Genomic DNA, 17,634 nt, shown 5'->3' with positions numbered 1-17,634 from the left:
AAGTAAAAGCACACTTTTAAGCCATGAAGAATCAAACTTGATGAATTTTGGCCAAATTCATTTTTTGCTGAATGCTTCTAGTAAAAATAGCACAAAAATTTGCATAGTTAAGAAGTTCCCGGAATATTTTCAAACCGTCTTAATTTATTTATTTTTTCTGGTAATTTTCTTCAAAGTGTCTTCTCGAGCACTCCCCCTCCTTTTTTGTTTTGATATGTTGAGAATATGGGGGTTGGGCTGGTTTTGGTTTGTTTATTACTTTAGGTCATCTAAGCCAAATTGAGTACTAGGTAGCCTAGCAGGGTTAGGTAGATGCCCCGCAGTGTTAGTTCCCCCCACGTTTATAACATTGTGCCGCTATGCCTAATTGTATTAGGTAAAAATGATTTTATTATACAAAAAATATTTTCAACAAACCTAAAAATCATTCTAGCATACAAAAATGTACGTTACGTACGTACGGACGGACTGACCCTTTAAATAGAACAGCTTTGCTCAAAAAAATAAGGGTCATGTGCAGGGGCGTCCAAGCTTTTTATTTTGGGGGGGGTAAAATTTTTTTAGGGGGGGGTAATTCGTGTTTGGGGGGGTAAAATGGCGCGCGAAGCGCGCCGCAAATTTTTTTTACCCCCCCCCAAAATTTTTACCCCGGGGGTAAAATTTGCTTGGGGGGGGGGGTAATTACCCCCCCTGAAATCTGTTGGCAGGAGTAAATTTAGTTTACCCCCCCCAAAATTTACCCCCGGGGTAAAATTTTTGGGGGGGGTAATTTAAATTTTATTAAATATATAGTATTAAAAATGCGCGCGAAGCGCGCAAAATTTTTTTTATTAGAGATTTTTTATTTTGGGGGGGGTATTTACCCCCCCAAAATTGTTTGGGGGGGTAAATACCCCCTCCTAAATGGTTGGGGGTGCCTACGGCACCCCCAGGGTAGGGGTAAATTTTGAATGGGGGGGGATAATCGCCCCATTACCCCCCCCCCTTGGACGCCTATGGTCATGTGTATGAAACGAAATTGCGGGTTTCATCATTTTTCACAATAGCTTTTATCCTGTTTCTAGCCCCTGCGGAGGGCTATAACCCTGCGGGGCAATCATTAACATTTATCTAACCTAAGCTAAAATGACTGTTCAAAAGACGTTGAGAAAATTCCTTTACATACATGACCCAAAAAACACTATTAAATTGTCTAAAAAGGTGTTTAACATAATCTTAAAATTGTTTACAATCATATATCACCGCTTCTTCAAAAATAAATATTTCATTTATCATGCTAATACTTTTTAGTTCATATACAGGGTATGTTAAAGCAAGAAAAGTGAAACACTCCTAAAAAGTTAATATATTCAGCGCCAAAAAGGATTTGTTTACGAATCTTCAAATCTAATATGTTCGCACAAAAAATCCAAATTTAAAGAAAAAACAGCTGTTAGCAAATAGTTATAAAATATTCATATTGATTATACAGCTATCCGCGGATATTAATATGAAAAATTATAAAATTAAAATTCTAATTGTAAGTAAGCTAAAAATTAAAAATATGTAATGTGTAATGTTAGCAAATAATGTTATAAGTTGTCGTTAGGTTAATCATATTATAGACATCTTTTTTCGAAAATTAAAACCAGTTTTTTATGATATTTTTTTATGCAAACGTCAATAAATCAAGAAATATGATAGTTATTTTTGCTAACTATCTCAGTTTATGCATAAATACCCTAGTTATAATGAAGCTGAGCGACTAAAAGAAAAATATTGGCAATAGCACAATTTATAAATAACAATAAAATTTGGCGTATCGCAAAAACGTCGATGTTTACGAATATTACCTCAAATGCTGATAGGCCAAGAAAAGATGAATGACAAAACAAAATTTATGCGAGTTGGAGGTATTTTTAGCGGCAAATAAGATTCTTTAAATTTAGTAGATAAAACATTTTTTTAAAACTTAACATTTATTTTTACATATTACCTTACAATTTTTACACAAAAGAACTTATTTTCGAAATTTTGTTAATGCTTACAATAAAAAATACACTTTTGGACTGTCAGAAAAGTTTTAGGGTAAATTATTTATTCTTATGGAGCATAACTTTACTTTGGAAAACCATTCAAAATTTTAAATCAAATAATAAAACTTGACCAAATATTGAAAATAATAAATTTGAAATTAATCAGATAATTCCATCTCAACATTATTCATATTAGTTGGATATTTAGTTTTATATCCAATCTTAGCATACGCCAAGTATCCCAGAATCATGAGAGAAGCATACAGGCTAGAGGCACAGAATAGTGCAGATATTGTCAATGAAGTTCTGTAGATTCCTTGGGTGCAGTAAAACTCACTGGTGTAGATTTTATTAAATCTTTTTTTAAAGCAAAGTTATTCTATAATTAGGTTCGGTCGGTCTGTTTGTGTCCGTACGTCTAAAACAAATAGCTGTAATTGCCATTTTTTAGGATAGAAATATTTTAAACTTTTTAATTTTAAGCATAGCATGACGATTCCTGTAAAAATTAGGTAAGACTTAGAAAGCTATCTTTACCAGAAAGTCTGTACGTCCATTTAAAACATGTTGATTTTTTAACTTTTTGATAAGTTTATACAAATATATTATGCTTATCCTATTCATCTGGTTTTTGGATCAATGATTTATGCGACAACAAGGTAAAATGTCTTGAGCGAAGCATCTACACAAATAAGTTTTAAAACTTAAGGTATGTCCCAAAACAGAATCCTATATTTAAGCAATTTTGCAACAAAGTTACATACAATTTTGTTAGATTTATAAATTCATATTTATGCTTATTAAGTTTTGACACTCTACAAGTGTTAATGATCGTTTGTCCTACAGTTTTATCTTTGATCTTCGTTTTATATATGTGGTCATCCTTGTTATTTTTTAACAAACATGTGAGAAAACCTAATGTAAGTAAATTAAAGATTTAATAACTATTCCTGGTATTATCTGTATAGTTTACTGTATTATAATTCACCATCAAGTAAACAAAAAACACGAAGAAAATGACAACCTTAATTTATCGCATCATATTATAGAAAGCTTTCCGCAGATATTAAAAAGGAAAAAATTTTAAGTTTCAAATCAGTTTTGTTTGCCCCGGGAATCCAAAGGTTACGATGATTTTTCAGTAGGGCAGAAAACTGAATATTCAGCAAATACCATTTGGTTTTATAGCCATACTTGAAAATTATATATAATAAAATTTAAGAAAACGGTTTTCATGTCTAATTTTTGTTCGTAAAAAATTAAGGACATAATTGATTGACTTTTGAATATGGAAAGAAAGAAAAGATGCCAGCAACCCTTCCTGGATATAATACTAAAATATATCTAAAAAATTTAAATATAAGTGTCTGTATCTTTGTAATTTCCTTTTCTATTTTGTGTCCACAGATGTTTAATTTTTTACTCCCCTTAAAATAAAAAGCTTAGACGTCCCTGTTTGTGTCAATCCTTAATCTTTTTATACCTGAGAAAGGAGCATAAATTGATGAGTATTAACAATAATCCAAACAACTGTACTTTCCTTTGCAGCCAACATTCCATCAGCCCAGGCATCCTCAACCATAATCTAATCATAATAAGAATGCTTCAAAACCTATTAATATCTGCTGGACGAGAACTGGTTCTCAGCCATACTGAAAAATCGTGCATTACAATCCCTGAGTTATACCAACATATTTTTATGCTATTATATTCCTTTCTAGCAGCTGCGTCCCAAGCATCTAGGGGCTCTTTATCGAAGATATAACCATAATAAACTATAATAAAACAATAAAATAGCCTAAAACAATCCTGGGACCTATTTGAAGCTTACCTAAAATATAAAATTTGTTCAGTAGTAATCGGAATCTTAAGCTGAAGACAAAAAAACTGACTTTTTGTCACAGGATAAGTATTAAGTGTTGATATTATGTTAATACTTAAAAGTTACCTTTTGTGCCAAACCAAGAATACTGATAACCAAAGAAATACAGCCAGCTATCAAACAGAAATCAAGAAAGCGAAATCTACAATCCTCTTCATTCTAAAATGGAGAGACAAATGAATTTACCTATAAATCATATTTCAATTATAATGAAAGACTATTAGAATTTAATTTCAACTGATCTAAGTCTTGTGTAGTCTAAGAGTTAAATGATGATTGGCTGAGACAATTTTTCACAAGCTGAGAAATTAACAGGAATTACTCCGGAGTATAATAATAAAACTCAAATCTTAAAGGAAGCATATAGAATAGGACAATGGGCTATAGATTGATGTACATCCTTAATGATTATGAACAAAATTTCCCCTTATTTAGATTCAAAGTTTTGGTTAAAACAGCTAGTTTGAACTCACCAATCATGACTTAATAAAAGTTCCCAAACTTTCCAAGTCAACTAATACGAGAGCGTGTTTATAAAAATTTGGGTGCGAGGCTAACTCAAATTCTAATGTCAAATCCCTCCCAGTAAAAACCTGTATGGTATAGAGAACCCAGAGAAGGTTGGCAAATGCTAGTGGCAGGATGGGTCCTGCCAGCTGATCTGTTCTCAGGTAAGGACTGTCATAGGGAGGATTCCGGGTCAGGTTTATGTTCCACTTGTACCAGGCCATTCTTTCGATCTAAATACACATAGAATAGGAATAGTTCTTTAAAACATACTATCGGCTAGGAGACTTTTTTTGTGTGTGTTAATTTTTATAGGGAGGGTGAGGTACCTTCCCTCAAAATAGTTTAAAACCTTCTCTGGACCTATAAGAAGTACCACTGTAAAGGAGAACCATATCGGTTCAGTGGATAGTGAGATCCTTTGCTATAGACAAAAATAGCTTACTACTTTATATAAAAACACACAATTGCAATAAAAAAAAACAAATAATTAATAACAACCAAAAAAAAAAGAAAGAAGCGAAGCCCAAAGATATTACTAAATATAGAAATATAAAAATTTACTAAAAAATAGATCAGCCAATGAACGTAATGAACGAAAAACGGACATTATTGGGCATTAAAATCTTTCTAAAAACAGAATCTTTAATATCAGCTAAAAGTTAAAAAAATTTCGTTACAGAAATTCAGATAATCACAAACGAAGGAGCGGACCAAGTAAGTTAAAGAACACATAACAATCGAGTAAATTACACTTTTAGGACGTACAAAGTGAGTTATAGAGAAACTTCGTGATAAAAAGTTAAATTTACTTATAAGATAAAGTAGCTCACCCAACAAGAGCAAGAATAGTCTAAAAAACTCGATACACTTTCAACAATTGTAAAATTCGAATATTTTTCGTTTTAACGTTCGAGGATTTTTTTCGAAAAATTATTTATACAATATGTCGATTTTGTTACAATTTATATCGAAAATTAAAACTAAAATCAAAAATGGAGTGTAACCTTTATTTAAAATGTCCTTTCCCCCAGAGATCTAAAGGATATGGCAATAGCAAATAATGTGGTGTACATCCACATTTATGATACACAAAAATACTTCTGTAGATTACAATTAGTGGTTGAAACTTTTGGACACTCAACTAAATAACCTTAAAATATAAATTTAGTGAAATCCCCAAGTTGTTAATCCAACGAATAAGAAAATTTTATCATAATACTTTGAGGACTAGTGTAATAAACAGCCCAATGCCCCCTCCTTCCCTGCTTTTCCCTACTTGTTTTAGAAAAAAAGCAATTTCGAAGTGTCGTTCAAAAAATGGCATTTTTTAGTGTTTCTATATATTAGTTCTAAAACTGACATTTTTAATACTAAAAGAGTATTATAATTGTTTTTATCACATTTAATGTGAGAATGTTGTTTTTATCATATTCAAAATAAATGCTGTAATAAGCTTTAAAATATTTAAACACTAGTCTCTCATTGGACACAAAATGACGTCCAATAAGAAAAAGGAATAAAAATATTGGAAAGAAAATTATTTTATTTCAAAATTAATTCTTGGCATTTTGGAATAAAAAATATAGGGGAAAGAAAATTATTTATTTCAAATTTATTTCTGGTCTTTAAATAATATTCATTATTTTATTTTGATTCGAGTGTCAACCAATAAGAAATAGGCATGCTGTTTTAAAAATTTGGAATAAAAATTATTATTTTTTGTCAATTCCTTTTTTCAGAGTATAAAATGAGAATAAATTTTCCAACATCATTATTGATTTCTAATTTAACATTTCATACAGTGGGTAATATTTTTTTCAACATTTTTTGTCATTCAAAATCAAGTGTCACAAAAATAATAATATTTAACATAAAAAAGAAATTTTTAAAATAATTTTGTTTTCTTTATTTGTTGAAGATTTAAGCCCAAGCTTTTTCTGAGGGGGGAGACCCCCCTCTACCCCCCCCCCCCTGACGCTCTCTTCTTTAAATCTTTCATTATTTCTGTAATTTATTCTAACTATCTTATAAATTTCAAAACATGAGATAAAAAGGAAATAATTTGCTGTACATTATTAAAAAATTTAAAAAGTGTAAAAAAAATTCCAACATGATTTTTAATTTTAAATACAAGAATATTTTTTCCTATATGATATGTTAAATTTAAATACAGGAATAATTTTGTACTGTGGAATTGAAGAAATAAATGCTGTACATTAGAGTGGCTTGATTTTCAATGATTTTCTAATTTTAAATGTGCTACATACACTTTCTGTCTGAACATCATATAAGAGACCAAAAAATGAAAAGAAAATATTTTAAATAATGGGGAGGCTTGCTGATGCATGTAAACTTTTAGAAAGACACTTGTGGGGAGAATTTTTTTTTTTTTTTTTTTTTTGGGGGGGGGGCAATTATTTTTCTTTCAAAGTATAGCTTTATGCACCTTCCCAATTTGGTCTTGAAGAGTAGAATAAGAATAAAAAATCTGTTTTTAAAACTATTGATCCTAGCAAGAAAAATCCATAAATAAATTTAAAAACCAAGAGATTTTACATTTAATTTAAGATTTTTCATGCTTGGATGAATATTTTTTAAAACCAATTTGATATTCTTATATTAATCAACAAGACAAATTCAAAAAGATGCATAAAGCAATACTTTGAAAGAAAAAAAGTTGCACCTCCAGAATAAACTTCTAAAATTTTTAATGCATGGAAACACCTTCCCCCTATTTCCCCTCAAGGACAAAATCAATTTTTTATATTTAGGTTTCTTATATGACGTTTAAACTGTAGATGTTGATTACAAATTCAATGTCCAAAATTGATCCACTCTACTGTACATTGTTATAATTTAATATTTGATGTGGGTATAAACATTAGACATAGATGGTCAATCTGACCCCATTTTTTTCTTAAAAAGAAACCTTTGTTCACTTTTTGTTGTATATGAAATACAGCCCTATAGGCAACATTATTTGCAACTAAATTTTGCTATGATATAATTTTTAGAAAGATAACTTTATTATAAGAAATTAAATTATTTATAACTAACTTATTATATGTTGTGTCATACACTTCACATTATATGATGGAAGAAATATTTTCTTCAAATATTTCACCCAAGGAAAGCTTTAACCTAAGATATTCAACAATTTATAGCTGATACATAATGTAAACAAAATTCCCTTGTGCTGTCTCTAGGTTATCTCTATTGTATAAATGAACGTACAAAAGAGGAGGAGAGAGAGAAGGAAATAGACAGAAAAGTGAGGGAGGGGGGAGGGGGAAGAAATATAGAGAAAAATAGACAGAGATATTTATTGTTCACCCTTAGATGATGTAAATTTTTTGATAGACTTTTTTGAATTTAAGAAAAAGATAGAGAATGAGACAAAACCAAGTATCATATTTTATTAATATTGCTTATACAAGAAAGGTCATTCAAAATTATTTCACCAATATTAAGGTCAAGTGACAAAAATTTAAATTTCCACCTACTTCGCCCCCAGAGGGGGCAATAGTAGAAGGAAAATTCAAATTTTGATCACATGACCAAAATTGTTGAAATAATTTTAATATCCTTTCTAGCATTCACAATATTACGAAAATATGATAAATAACTATTAAAATCTTTATAAATTATTAGTGCGATCTCAATTAGAATAAACTAAAATGTATATATTCAAATAAAATTAATAACTTAATAATATTAATTTTTTGTCGTTTTATAAAAACACAGTTTTTTTCAGAAAAGATTAACAAAAACATTTGAATTGGAAAGGCATATGGCTATATATGTATATTAGACTATAAAAGTTTTAAAGATTTTTAATCAATATAATAGATTTGAAATCTGCATAAAATTTTAAGGATTTTTTATAAAATTAGTTTTTTATATAATTCTTTATTTAAAGGCGCAAATGCAAATTAAGTTAAATAATTTTGAGATCTGTGATTGGTGGATTGAAAACTATCTGCGCTCTGATTGGAGAAGCTTAAGTGACGTACATCATTCAACCAATTAGAGCGTAGGTAGTTTCCAATCCAGCTATCCTATTGGTCAAAATTTATTAACTTAAATCGTATTTGCGCCTTTAAATAAAGAATTATATAAAAAACGAATTTTATAAAAAATCCTTAAAATTTTATGCAGATTTCAAATCTATTATATTGATTAAAAATCTTTAAAACTTTTATAGTCTAATGTATATGTCTCTATACTTTTTTTGCACCATATACAATTCTGAACAAGGATGAAAACAGCCAAACGTTACTTAAAGGATTTCTTTATACAAATATTTATATTAAGGTAACAGGATGTCTATGTGTAATTAGCTTAGGATCTAGCTAACTTTTGGAATGATATGTTTCTCCTTTACAGTAAATTTTCTTACGAGTCCAGGGAAGGTGTATACGTATTTAATGGGGTAGGTTTTCTCTCACTTTTCAAGAGAAATCTCACTTAAACCCTCTCCCCCTCCCCATTCCCTAAAAACAGTTTTGTTTTGCTATTTATCTTTAAAACTAAATCGGTGGGTCGACTTACCACTTTCCAATTATTTTTTTACTGTTAGGGAAGCTTTAAACAGGTTTTAAGTAGATTTGAATATATATAACGGAAGGGCAACCATAACCTCGCTGAACAAATGACCTGCGAAAAACCAATTTGTTAAAAAGCTTCGCTTTAAAACCCGACACGCATTTCAGAAAATCAGCATAGAAAACGTATTTAATTCAAACAAGCATTCAAATAATTGAAAAATAAATATATATTGAAGGTTTTTTGCCTCAAACAAAAACGCTTTTCGGTATTGGTATTGAAGTATTTTTAAAAATTTAAATGTTTTTTTTTACTTTTCATTTGAATACGTTCTATTTAAAATGATAAATCTATAGTATATTCGCTAGCATCTCAGGGCTTCGCCCCTGAGGTGAGGGTAGAAGTGGATAGATATATATTACCAAAGTAATAGGTACTAGATTAATGAAAAACGATTCAGCTGTTTACAAGATCTTACTGGACAGACATACACAAAAAACGCATTAATCTAGTTAAACATAACTTGCTCGAAAAAATTATTTGTCGTTTTTTTTGGGATGGTAATTAAATTAAAGTAACAGAATAGAGGGGGCATGGGCTATAAATACTTCAGAGCAACGGCCCTGTTTGGATTTTATGTTTGGTCTTTAAAATCAGCCAATAGCGTCTGAAACATTAACACAGCAGAGTCTCTACAAAAGAACATAAAGTAATTTGCTAGCAGATGAAAAGGGTCTCCACAACTTTGGCCTGGTAGTTGTCTGGATTATACATCTATGAAGGGAAGAAATAAAAAAAATTGTTTAAAGAAATATTTCACGTTTAATTATTTGGCAGACTTTTGGTTACTAGTCCTTGGGGGGTGGTAAAACTCTTCTAATTTGAACATTACTGACCTTGTCTAAAAAATCTCAAAATCCACAAACAATAGAAGAATTTAACCTCATTTAGGGTAATAACAACAAAATTAAAATTACTCACTTCCACCAGAAAACAATAAGTCATAATTGTGGGTAAAAAATGCTGAAATTAAATATCTTTACTCAATTTTTTCATCACTATACTCTTATTTCACGTAAAGAATTCAAGATTTTTAATTGGGGTTTAGATTTGATAACAGTTGCTATGCTTAATAAAAATATTAGAGTAAATTTTTTTTATAAAAATAATAGGATGTCTGTCTGTTCCTAAGAATCCAGCTAATCACTGAACCGGTATGGTTCTCCTTTACAATGTAGCTTCACAAAAGTCCTTGGAAGGTTTATAGCTATTTTGTGAGAAGGTATTACAAACCTTTGAAGGGAAATCGCCCCTCAAAAATTGTGTTTTTACTCTAATTTTTTAAACGGTGATGCCTCAAGAGTTTCTAGGGGCGTAGCCGCTAGTAAAAGATATAAGGACTGAAATCTTAAGTGAAGATTCCTTTGACCAATGAAACTACAAATATCTACTCAGTCTATCAGGATAGGGCGTGGTTGGTCAGGAAAATGGCCTAAAACCACCCCAAGACTTTTATAATAAGCTTTCCTGAAATGAACAACCAGTTAAACCAGCAATTTTTTATATCTGTAGCTTCAGACAAAAAAAAATATCACTTTATATTTGTAACTAGCGGCTTTGCCCTAGCCTCTAGGGGCTTCGCCCTATGAGGTAAGGGGAAGTAAACCCTCCTATATAGAACTTGTTTTTAAAAAAATAGGCTCTGCTGCTGGCTGATGCCTAGTGCAGATTTGTTTTAAAAAATAGGCACTGCTGCAGGCTGATGCCTAGTCCTCCAGCCTACCTAAAAGATAAAAGGGGTTGGAGGACTTTTTGTTTTTTGGTGGTTGGTTGTGTTTAAGAAAATAGCTTAAAACCACCACAGGACCAATAGGTATATACCCTGAATAGTAAAATCCAATCGGTTCAGTGGTTACCGAGATCTTAAGCTTCAGACGAACAGACATCGTTCTACTTTGTATTATAGATAAAAAACTTTTTTTCCTATTTTTATCAATTCAGGTTTTATAATTGCCTAGCTTTTATTTAATAATCTTGAAGAGTATACTCCTTTATCAAAATGTAGATAAATATGTCAAAATAGTATCTTAAATAATTTGAATATACAAAAGTCATAAAGGCTTTTTCTTGTAAATTTCATAAGAATTAGAAAGAAAATAGTCCTTAAAATTATCTTGAAAAATATAAAATTATTAATAATCATTCTGATAAATTAGCCATTATTTGTAGAAATTTATATTTTCTGGATTTTGGATGGGACTATGGACGATAAATCATTTCATTCCACAGTTTTGATAACAAATCTATAGTATAGATGAATAAGCAGACAACTACCTCCCTCCAGTTTTTCAAAGACCTTCTTCGTCTGCTTTTATATTATTTTCTGCTACTTAACTGTGTTAATATAAGTGACACCATTGGTTGATTTTTAATGACCCAATAGAAAGGTTGCACAAGGTGGTTGCGATGGGGAGATACAGTTATTAAACCCTTTCTCTCTCTTGTGTTTTACTCTAATGTTTTGATGAGCAAAATTACCCCTCCTTCTGATTAAATCATCGCTGCTAATTTATGGTTCAATGTCCCCACCCTTCATGAAAAAAATTCTTAGAGCAAAATACTTTTAGCTCGTTATTGTTACAGAAGCTATGTATGTTTTAAAGAATTATTAAAAGCATAATTTATTGCCATCAAAGTCATAAATATTCACAGAACCAATAGTCATAATATTTTGGTGATTATGGTTTGATATATCAAAATACTTGTAATATAACAAGAGTAATTTATTGAGAGGTGACATTATAAAATTAAAGATAGTATGAAGGGATGGGACATTGGACGGTAAATTATACTCTCCTCTACAGGGACGTCCGAGGAAAGGAAAGGGGGTGGGGGGTAAAAGAGTGATTAACACCACCCACCCACAGTGAGATCTTTTGCCAAAAAACGGGACATTTAGAGTAGACAAAAGTAAACTTCAATAAATAAGCTTGTATTTGAAGAAATGATGTAATTTCTTTTGCTTTAACTCGGAAATAACTTAAATTTTGCCTCTGTTAACTTCTAATGTGCATTTGGTAAGTACGTCTTGCTGTTTTGGAGGAGCGAAGCTACCCTATTTTTAAATAATCTATAAAACTTCATAACTTTAGTTAGGATAGGAATAATTTAACAAAATCAACGTCTATGTAAATATTTCTTCAATGCAAACAATGTTTGTAAAAAAGAATATAGCGTCAGATGCACCCATTTCGAGTCCCGGCGAGTCCAGTATAAGTCAAATAGGACACTTATAAGGCATGTTTTCAAATATTTTTTTTACAGATATAAACAACAATAACATAATTTTCAAAACACTTTTGATTTTGTGTTAATACCTTTATTCTAAGTCTAGCTATCTTCATTTAAAGTTTGTATAAGAATATAAGCATAATTACTTAAATTATATTCTCTCTCAAACGTATATTTCTCTCTCTTTCTCAGACGCATATATAATGTTTTTGCAATATTATAATTAATCCCCATATTTGAATTTCTGCTGGACCAAAACCAGTTAGAACTACAAATTTTTTTAGAACACATGAAATTTAGCAAATTTAATTGCTAAAATAAAAGTATTTTTATGTCATCTTTATTTAACGACTCCTTTATCCCTTAAATGTCCATTAAAACCGCGAGAACGGCAAAAATCGTTAAAAATCACGCCAACGGCGGCAAATAACGGCGAAACGGTTCGCCTGAGGCAAATAATGCTGAAGTAAAGAAAGATCCGCCTTAAAAAGTTTGAAATTATTGCAGAGATGACTTTGGGCTCTAAAATGACTCCTTCCCCCTCTAACGGGGGAAAATTTGAAATTAACAAGAACGAAATTGTTCAAACCATGCAATGTAAAATGCTCAATTACTCAAAAACGGACAAGAGGCCCCAGGTTGTGAAAACTGTTTTATACACAATACATGTTGTATATTGATATTATTATTGCAAAACCCGGGGCCTCCTGTCCGTTTTTCGGTAAAATGGAGAAAACTGATTTTTTGGGGTTAAAAATCTTAATATTTTTGGTGAAATTTTCTCACAAAATGTCAATTTACACCACCAAAAAAATATTTTTTAAAATTTTTTCTTTAATTAGACATTGGTACAGGTATCTGAAAAGTACCTTAGTAAATTTTTTTTTTCATAAGATGAACATAAATGTATTTTTTGTTGCTTTGAAAAAATTGTGTAAAAAAATCTGGAAAATCATCAAAACTGAAAAAAAAATTTTCACTACCTTTTTTAAAAATGGCATAAATCCGCCAAAAATTAATATTTTTTCAAAAATTTCTTTTCTAGCTGTCTACTTACAGCCATTATTAGGTCCTAGGATAGATAAAAGTCGATTTTAGATTTTTTGGATGTCCCGATTTTTTTAAAAAGATCCCACTGTGCCACCCCCCCCAAAAAAATTTACCCTAGGCACCCCCAAAATTTTAATTTTCAATCTTTTTCCCCTCCAAAATAAAAAAAGCTTGGACGTCCTTGCTCCTCTAATCTCTCATATTATCGCTTTAAAAACTTGGCGACGTTTATTAAATCTTGTTTGGGTTGTTAAAAATTTAATGTTCAAGCTTTTCCACCAATAATTTTATCTACACAATAAATAAGACTTTGTCATGTACCTGTCTTCTAGATATTTTTTTAGGTTGAAGAATTTTCGAGTATAGTCCTTTTCGTGGCAACGCACCTTAAGGGGCGATTCTTCGTATTTTCAAAATAGTATTTATAGGTTATTTTAGGTTAGGTTAGGTTATATTGGATAGGTGATTGCTCCCACAGGGCTAGAAAATTGGCCCCGCAGGGTTAGAGCCCCCCGCAGGGGCTAGAAATAGGAGAAAAGCTACTGTGAAATTCTAATAATCGCTCATAAGGAGCGTTACCACGAAAGGGACTATATATATTTTCTTTAAAAATCCATAGCAATAAGGGATTTGTTATTCATGGTTATAAAACTTTTTGCAACATTGTAATTGACAGTCCAATGTCCCCTCCCTCCCTGATAACTATGAATTAACAGATATCTAAGAAAGTGAATATTAAATCGCGGAAAATGTTTTATTAGATAATAATATTTTGACCATTCTTTAATAAACTAAACTTACAAAATAAGTTTCCTTTTTTATGAAAATGAGTTACGGAAATCTTACTCATTACTGTTCCTTTATTAAAGAACCGTAAATCCTGACAACAAAGGATTATTTTGAGCTTTATTCTTATGCATAATACACATACAATGATTAATTGAATTCTAAAAGTTGTAAAACTCTACACCTGGATTTTTCAGATATTTTTTAACATGTCGCGTTATTTTTCGCGCATTTATATCTTTTATGTTATGTGAAAGGAAACACTGCATTTCTCTTTGACCGCCATTAGAGAAAAGGGGAAGGGGGAATTCAACAGAGAAAAAGGGGAAAGAGAGGAAGAAGGATGACAGTAGTTCGAAATCTCGGATTTTTAAAAACTTGTTTTGTTCCCCCCCCCCCCCTTATTTTTGTGCATTAACTGGTGTTTATACAAATGCGCCAATTTCAAATCCCCTACCTAAAATTTTTTTATAATATTTTTTATTAAAACTCAAATTAAAAAGTAGAAAGGCGGTTGACTTATCCCCCTCCCACTTTAATAATACCTAAAGGCTTCTAGGGGGCGTTGCCCCTAGTCTATCTTAAAATAAAAGCTATATCTTGCATTATTTTTTTCAATTAGGTGTTTAAACACGAATTGCATATAGTAAAAATATTTTTCTTTTTTAATTGTTATCCTAATAAGATAAAAGTTATACTTAAAAATTGTTTTAATAGTTATCATTATATTTTGCATTTTAAAAAAACACTAAAATTGACCAAAATATTCGTATATATTTTGTACTCACTTGCGTAATTTATATTTCAGATTTTATTTACCCGTCATCGGAAGAAGGTAGGTAAGTAGTTTGACCGCTTGGCAAACTAGCGTAACAGGAAACCGAGAGAATGCGTGGCAAAGGCTTCCAGCTGGTGTGAATATGCATTTGTGATTTATTATTATTTAACAAGCAGACCAATGAGTATTTGACTTGTCAAATCAGTTTTAAGACTTTCAAAATCTATTGATCTAATATGATGAGGACTATTGTTATAATGATATTAAGAAACGACCGTAAGTTTTATTTGGGAACTTAAGGGATAATACAATGGATGATGTTATTCTGTAGGTTAATGAATGAACAGTCTAGAAACTGCTAGTTTGTGTAACCCAATCAAGATTAAATAATAAATCCCTTAAAACTTATAAAAATTGGGGACATTTATCAAATCTTGATTTGTTAGTACAAATTTTTCCATCAATAATTCTAATTTAAAGAAAGAATCTTTTTCATTATCATAACTCAATATATCGTGTAATTTTCTTAATTCATATTATTATTTATATTTTATCTCTAGCCTCGTAAGTCTAATATCAACAAATAAAGATTTAGGGGGGGGGGGGGGTGTTAAGGTACATTTTAAAGCTTTGATTTCATTTCTATTTAATACTTTAACAATTACATTATGTTTAGTTATTAATACTATTTATATTACACATGTTTTATTTTGATTGAAAGCCTACAAAATATAATTGGTTATTTTTGTAAACAAGAATTGTAATAATGTTTAGATTAATTTGTGTTCGGTTTCAAAGGTGATTCACACATTGTTACTTTTTTTGTTGCGAAGCTACTGTGTAATTCACGTTGTTGTCTGTCCGTCCGTCAGTCAGTCAGTCTATATAAGATAGACGTCTTATTTTCATATAAAATTACTATTACCAATGGACAACCTTTATTACTATTCAACCTAATTGTTCTGTTGGTCACGCTACAAAAGTCTTATGATAAATCACTTTGTCAGTTTACCCTCAATGAATTTTTGTGTTTCGTTACTTAGAAAGACTTACCTGTTTTAATGCTTTATTGACCTAAAACTAATTGTTAGATTTCATATTTTTTTCTATTATTATAGCTTCTGTTCAGTCCTAAAGAAATATTTCAATAACAAATTTGAATGAGTTCTCAAGCTTTATATCAGTTACAGGATGGTTTTAAGCTATTCTGTTTTTTATTTAAGCCTTAAGATTGTTATGGCTATTTTTCTGACTCCTTCTCAACCCCATTAAATTCGGAGCCCCTTGATGCTAGTTTATTATATGGTGTTTCAATTTAAATTTGTTCAATTGATTAAATTATATTTCTTTTACAGACAAAGTAGACATAAATTACATGTTGTCCATTTGTAATTCAAGAATTTTAAATCCAAGTTCAAATGAATAAAATAAACCTTGACCCCTGCAGGCCTTCTTATTTGTATAATGGTAGGTAAACTTAGTTTTAATGTTTCATTCCAAAATGGATAGTAAAATTGCTTTTAAAATTGTCAACAAAGTTATAAAAGGTTTGAGATTGAAAATAAAATAGATTTTTTGGCTTTTACTCTTTAACAAGGATGGCAATATCCATAAAAGCGAAGCTTAAAATATTAGAAAATCAAAGGAACATTAACAAATGTAGAAAAATTACTTTAAGACTGGATACTAAATTTTAAACATGCTTACATTTTTAAAAGCGAAGCTTTTCTATAATTAGGGTCGGTCCGTCCGTCCGTCCGTCCGTCCGTCACAAAGAGTTAGCTCTTTTCGTTAATTTAAACAGGTTAGAATTGTCCTATCGATTCCAAACTTTGCATGATGATTCCTACAGTAGTTAGGTACAACTTAGAAAGCGTAGCAGCTCTATAAATAATACAAGAATGTCCGTACGTCCATTTTAAACATGTCGATTTTTAACTTTTTTGACAACAAATTTTTGTATGTTAAAATTATCCGATTCTTCTGATTTTTTGAATACTGATTCCTATTACAACAAGTTACAATGTTATAAGCGAAGCATCTCTATAAACAAGTCCCAAAAATGTAAGTATGTCCTTAAACAGTATCATCTATTTATGCAGTTTTGCAACAAATTTTCTTAAAATATCGTTTGTACTGATGCATTAATATTCTGCTAATTTAGTTCTGACAATCTACAAGTGTTAATGTTCGTTTGTCCTTCTATTTCAGAGCTTCGCTTTTATGGATGTTGTCATCCTTGTTTAGAGATGCTTCGCTAATCTAGTTGATTAATAGTTATATCATATTATTTATATATATTGATTTTATAGCTAAAAATCCTTTTGTTTTAAATGGACAAACGGACGCTGGCAATGTTTAGAGTTGCTTCGCTTTCTAAATTATACCAAACTGTTACTTGAATCATTATGTCCAATTTTAAATCTATAGGACAATTCTAACAATCCTATCCCTTACGGATAGACGTACAGACAGACCCTAATCGTTGAAAAGCATTGCTTAAAATATTCTCATTGTTTTTTTTTCTATTCCTATATCCAGTGTAAAAGAATTAATATTTGACAGACACAAAAATATCTTGTCTAAATATTTCTATTTCTATCTTGGAATTGGGTTTGAAAACACAACAAAAATTTTTGAAATAGCAAAAATTTGAAAATACACTGACAGTCAACTCAATGATTCCTAAAGACTAACAGATAACCAACCCTTTCATTACTATATTTCTTTTACAGAAGATCGCCCCTAACCTTTTGGGCTTTAACCCTTAAAGTCCC

The 17,634-nt window shown here is 30.5% G+C and overlaps 1 protein-coding gene across 1 annotated transcript; it reads right to left on the bottom strand.

The window, feature by feature from the left end:
* Positions 1 to 2,170: 2,170 nt before the first annotated feature.
* On the bottom strand, positions 2,171 to 5,290 carry LOC145327874 (uncharacterized). The gene is made up of 6 exons (XM_080171405.1): positions 5,238 to 5,290; positions 4,491 to 4,637; positions 3,964 to 4,056; positions 3,499 to 3,600; positions 2,971 to 3,039; positions 2,171 to 2,356 (listed from the first exon to the last, which is right to left on the bottom strand). Exons 2-6 carry the CDS (start codon positions 4,626 to 4,628, stop codon positions 2,174 to 2,176), a joined length of 585 nt encoding a protein of 194 aa, XP_080027531.1. The 5' UTR covers positions 4,629 to 4,637; positions 5,238 to 5,290; the 3' UTR covers positions 2,171 to 2,173.
* Between the last annotated feature and the right edge of the window lie 12,344 nt (positions 5,291 to 17,634).

Source organism: Acartia tonsa, chromosome 9 (assembly GCF_053477335.1).
Source record: "Acartia tonsa isolate MP-2025a chromosome 9, ASM5347733v1, whole genome shotgun sequence".
In the NCBI taxonomy this organism is placed as follows: domain Eukaryota; kingdom Metazoa; phylum Arthropoda; class Copepoda; order Calanoida; family Acartiidae; genus Acartia; species Acartia tonsa.
This window is presented reverse-complemented; position numbering and strand designations above follow the sequence as displayed.

Coding starts and splice junctions, on each gene's coding strand:
- LOC145327874 (XM_080171405.1), bottom strand. CDS start 4,628: ATGGCCTGGTACAAGTGGAACATAAACCTGACCCGGAATCCTCCCTAT. Junction 4,057..4,490: donor GGGTTCTCTATACCATACAG/GTTTTTACTGGG, acceptor TCTCCATTTTAG/AATGAAGAGGATTGTAGATT. Junction 3,601..3,963: donor TTCTTGGTTTGGCACAAAAG/GTAACTTTTAAG, acceptor TATTATGATTAG/ATTATGGTTGAGGATGCCTG.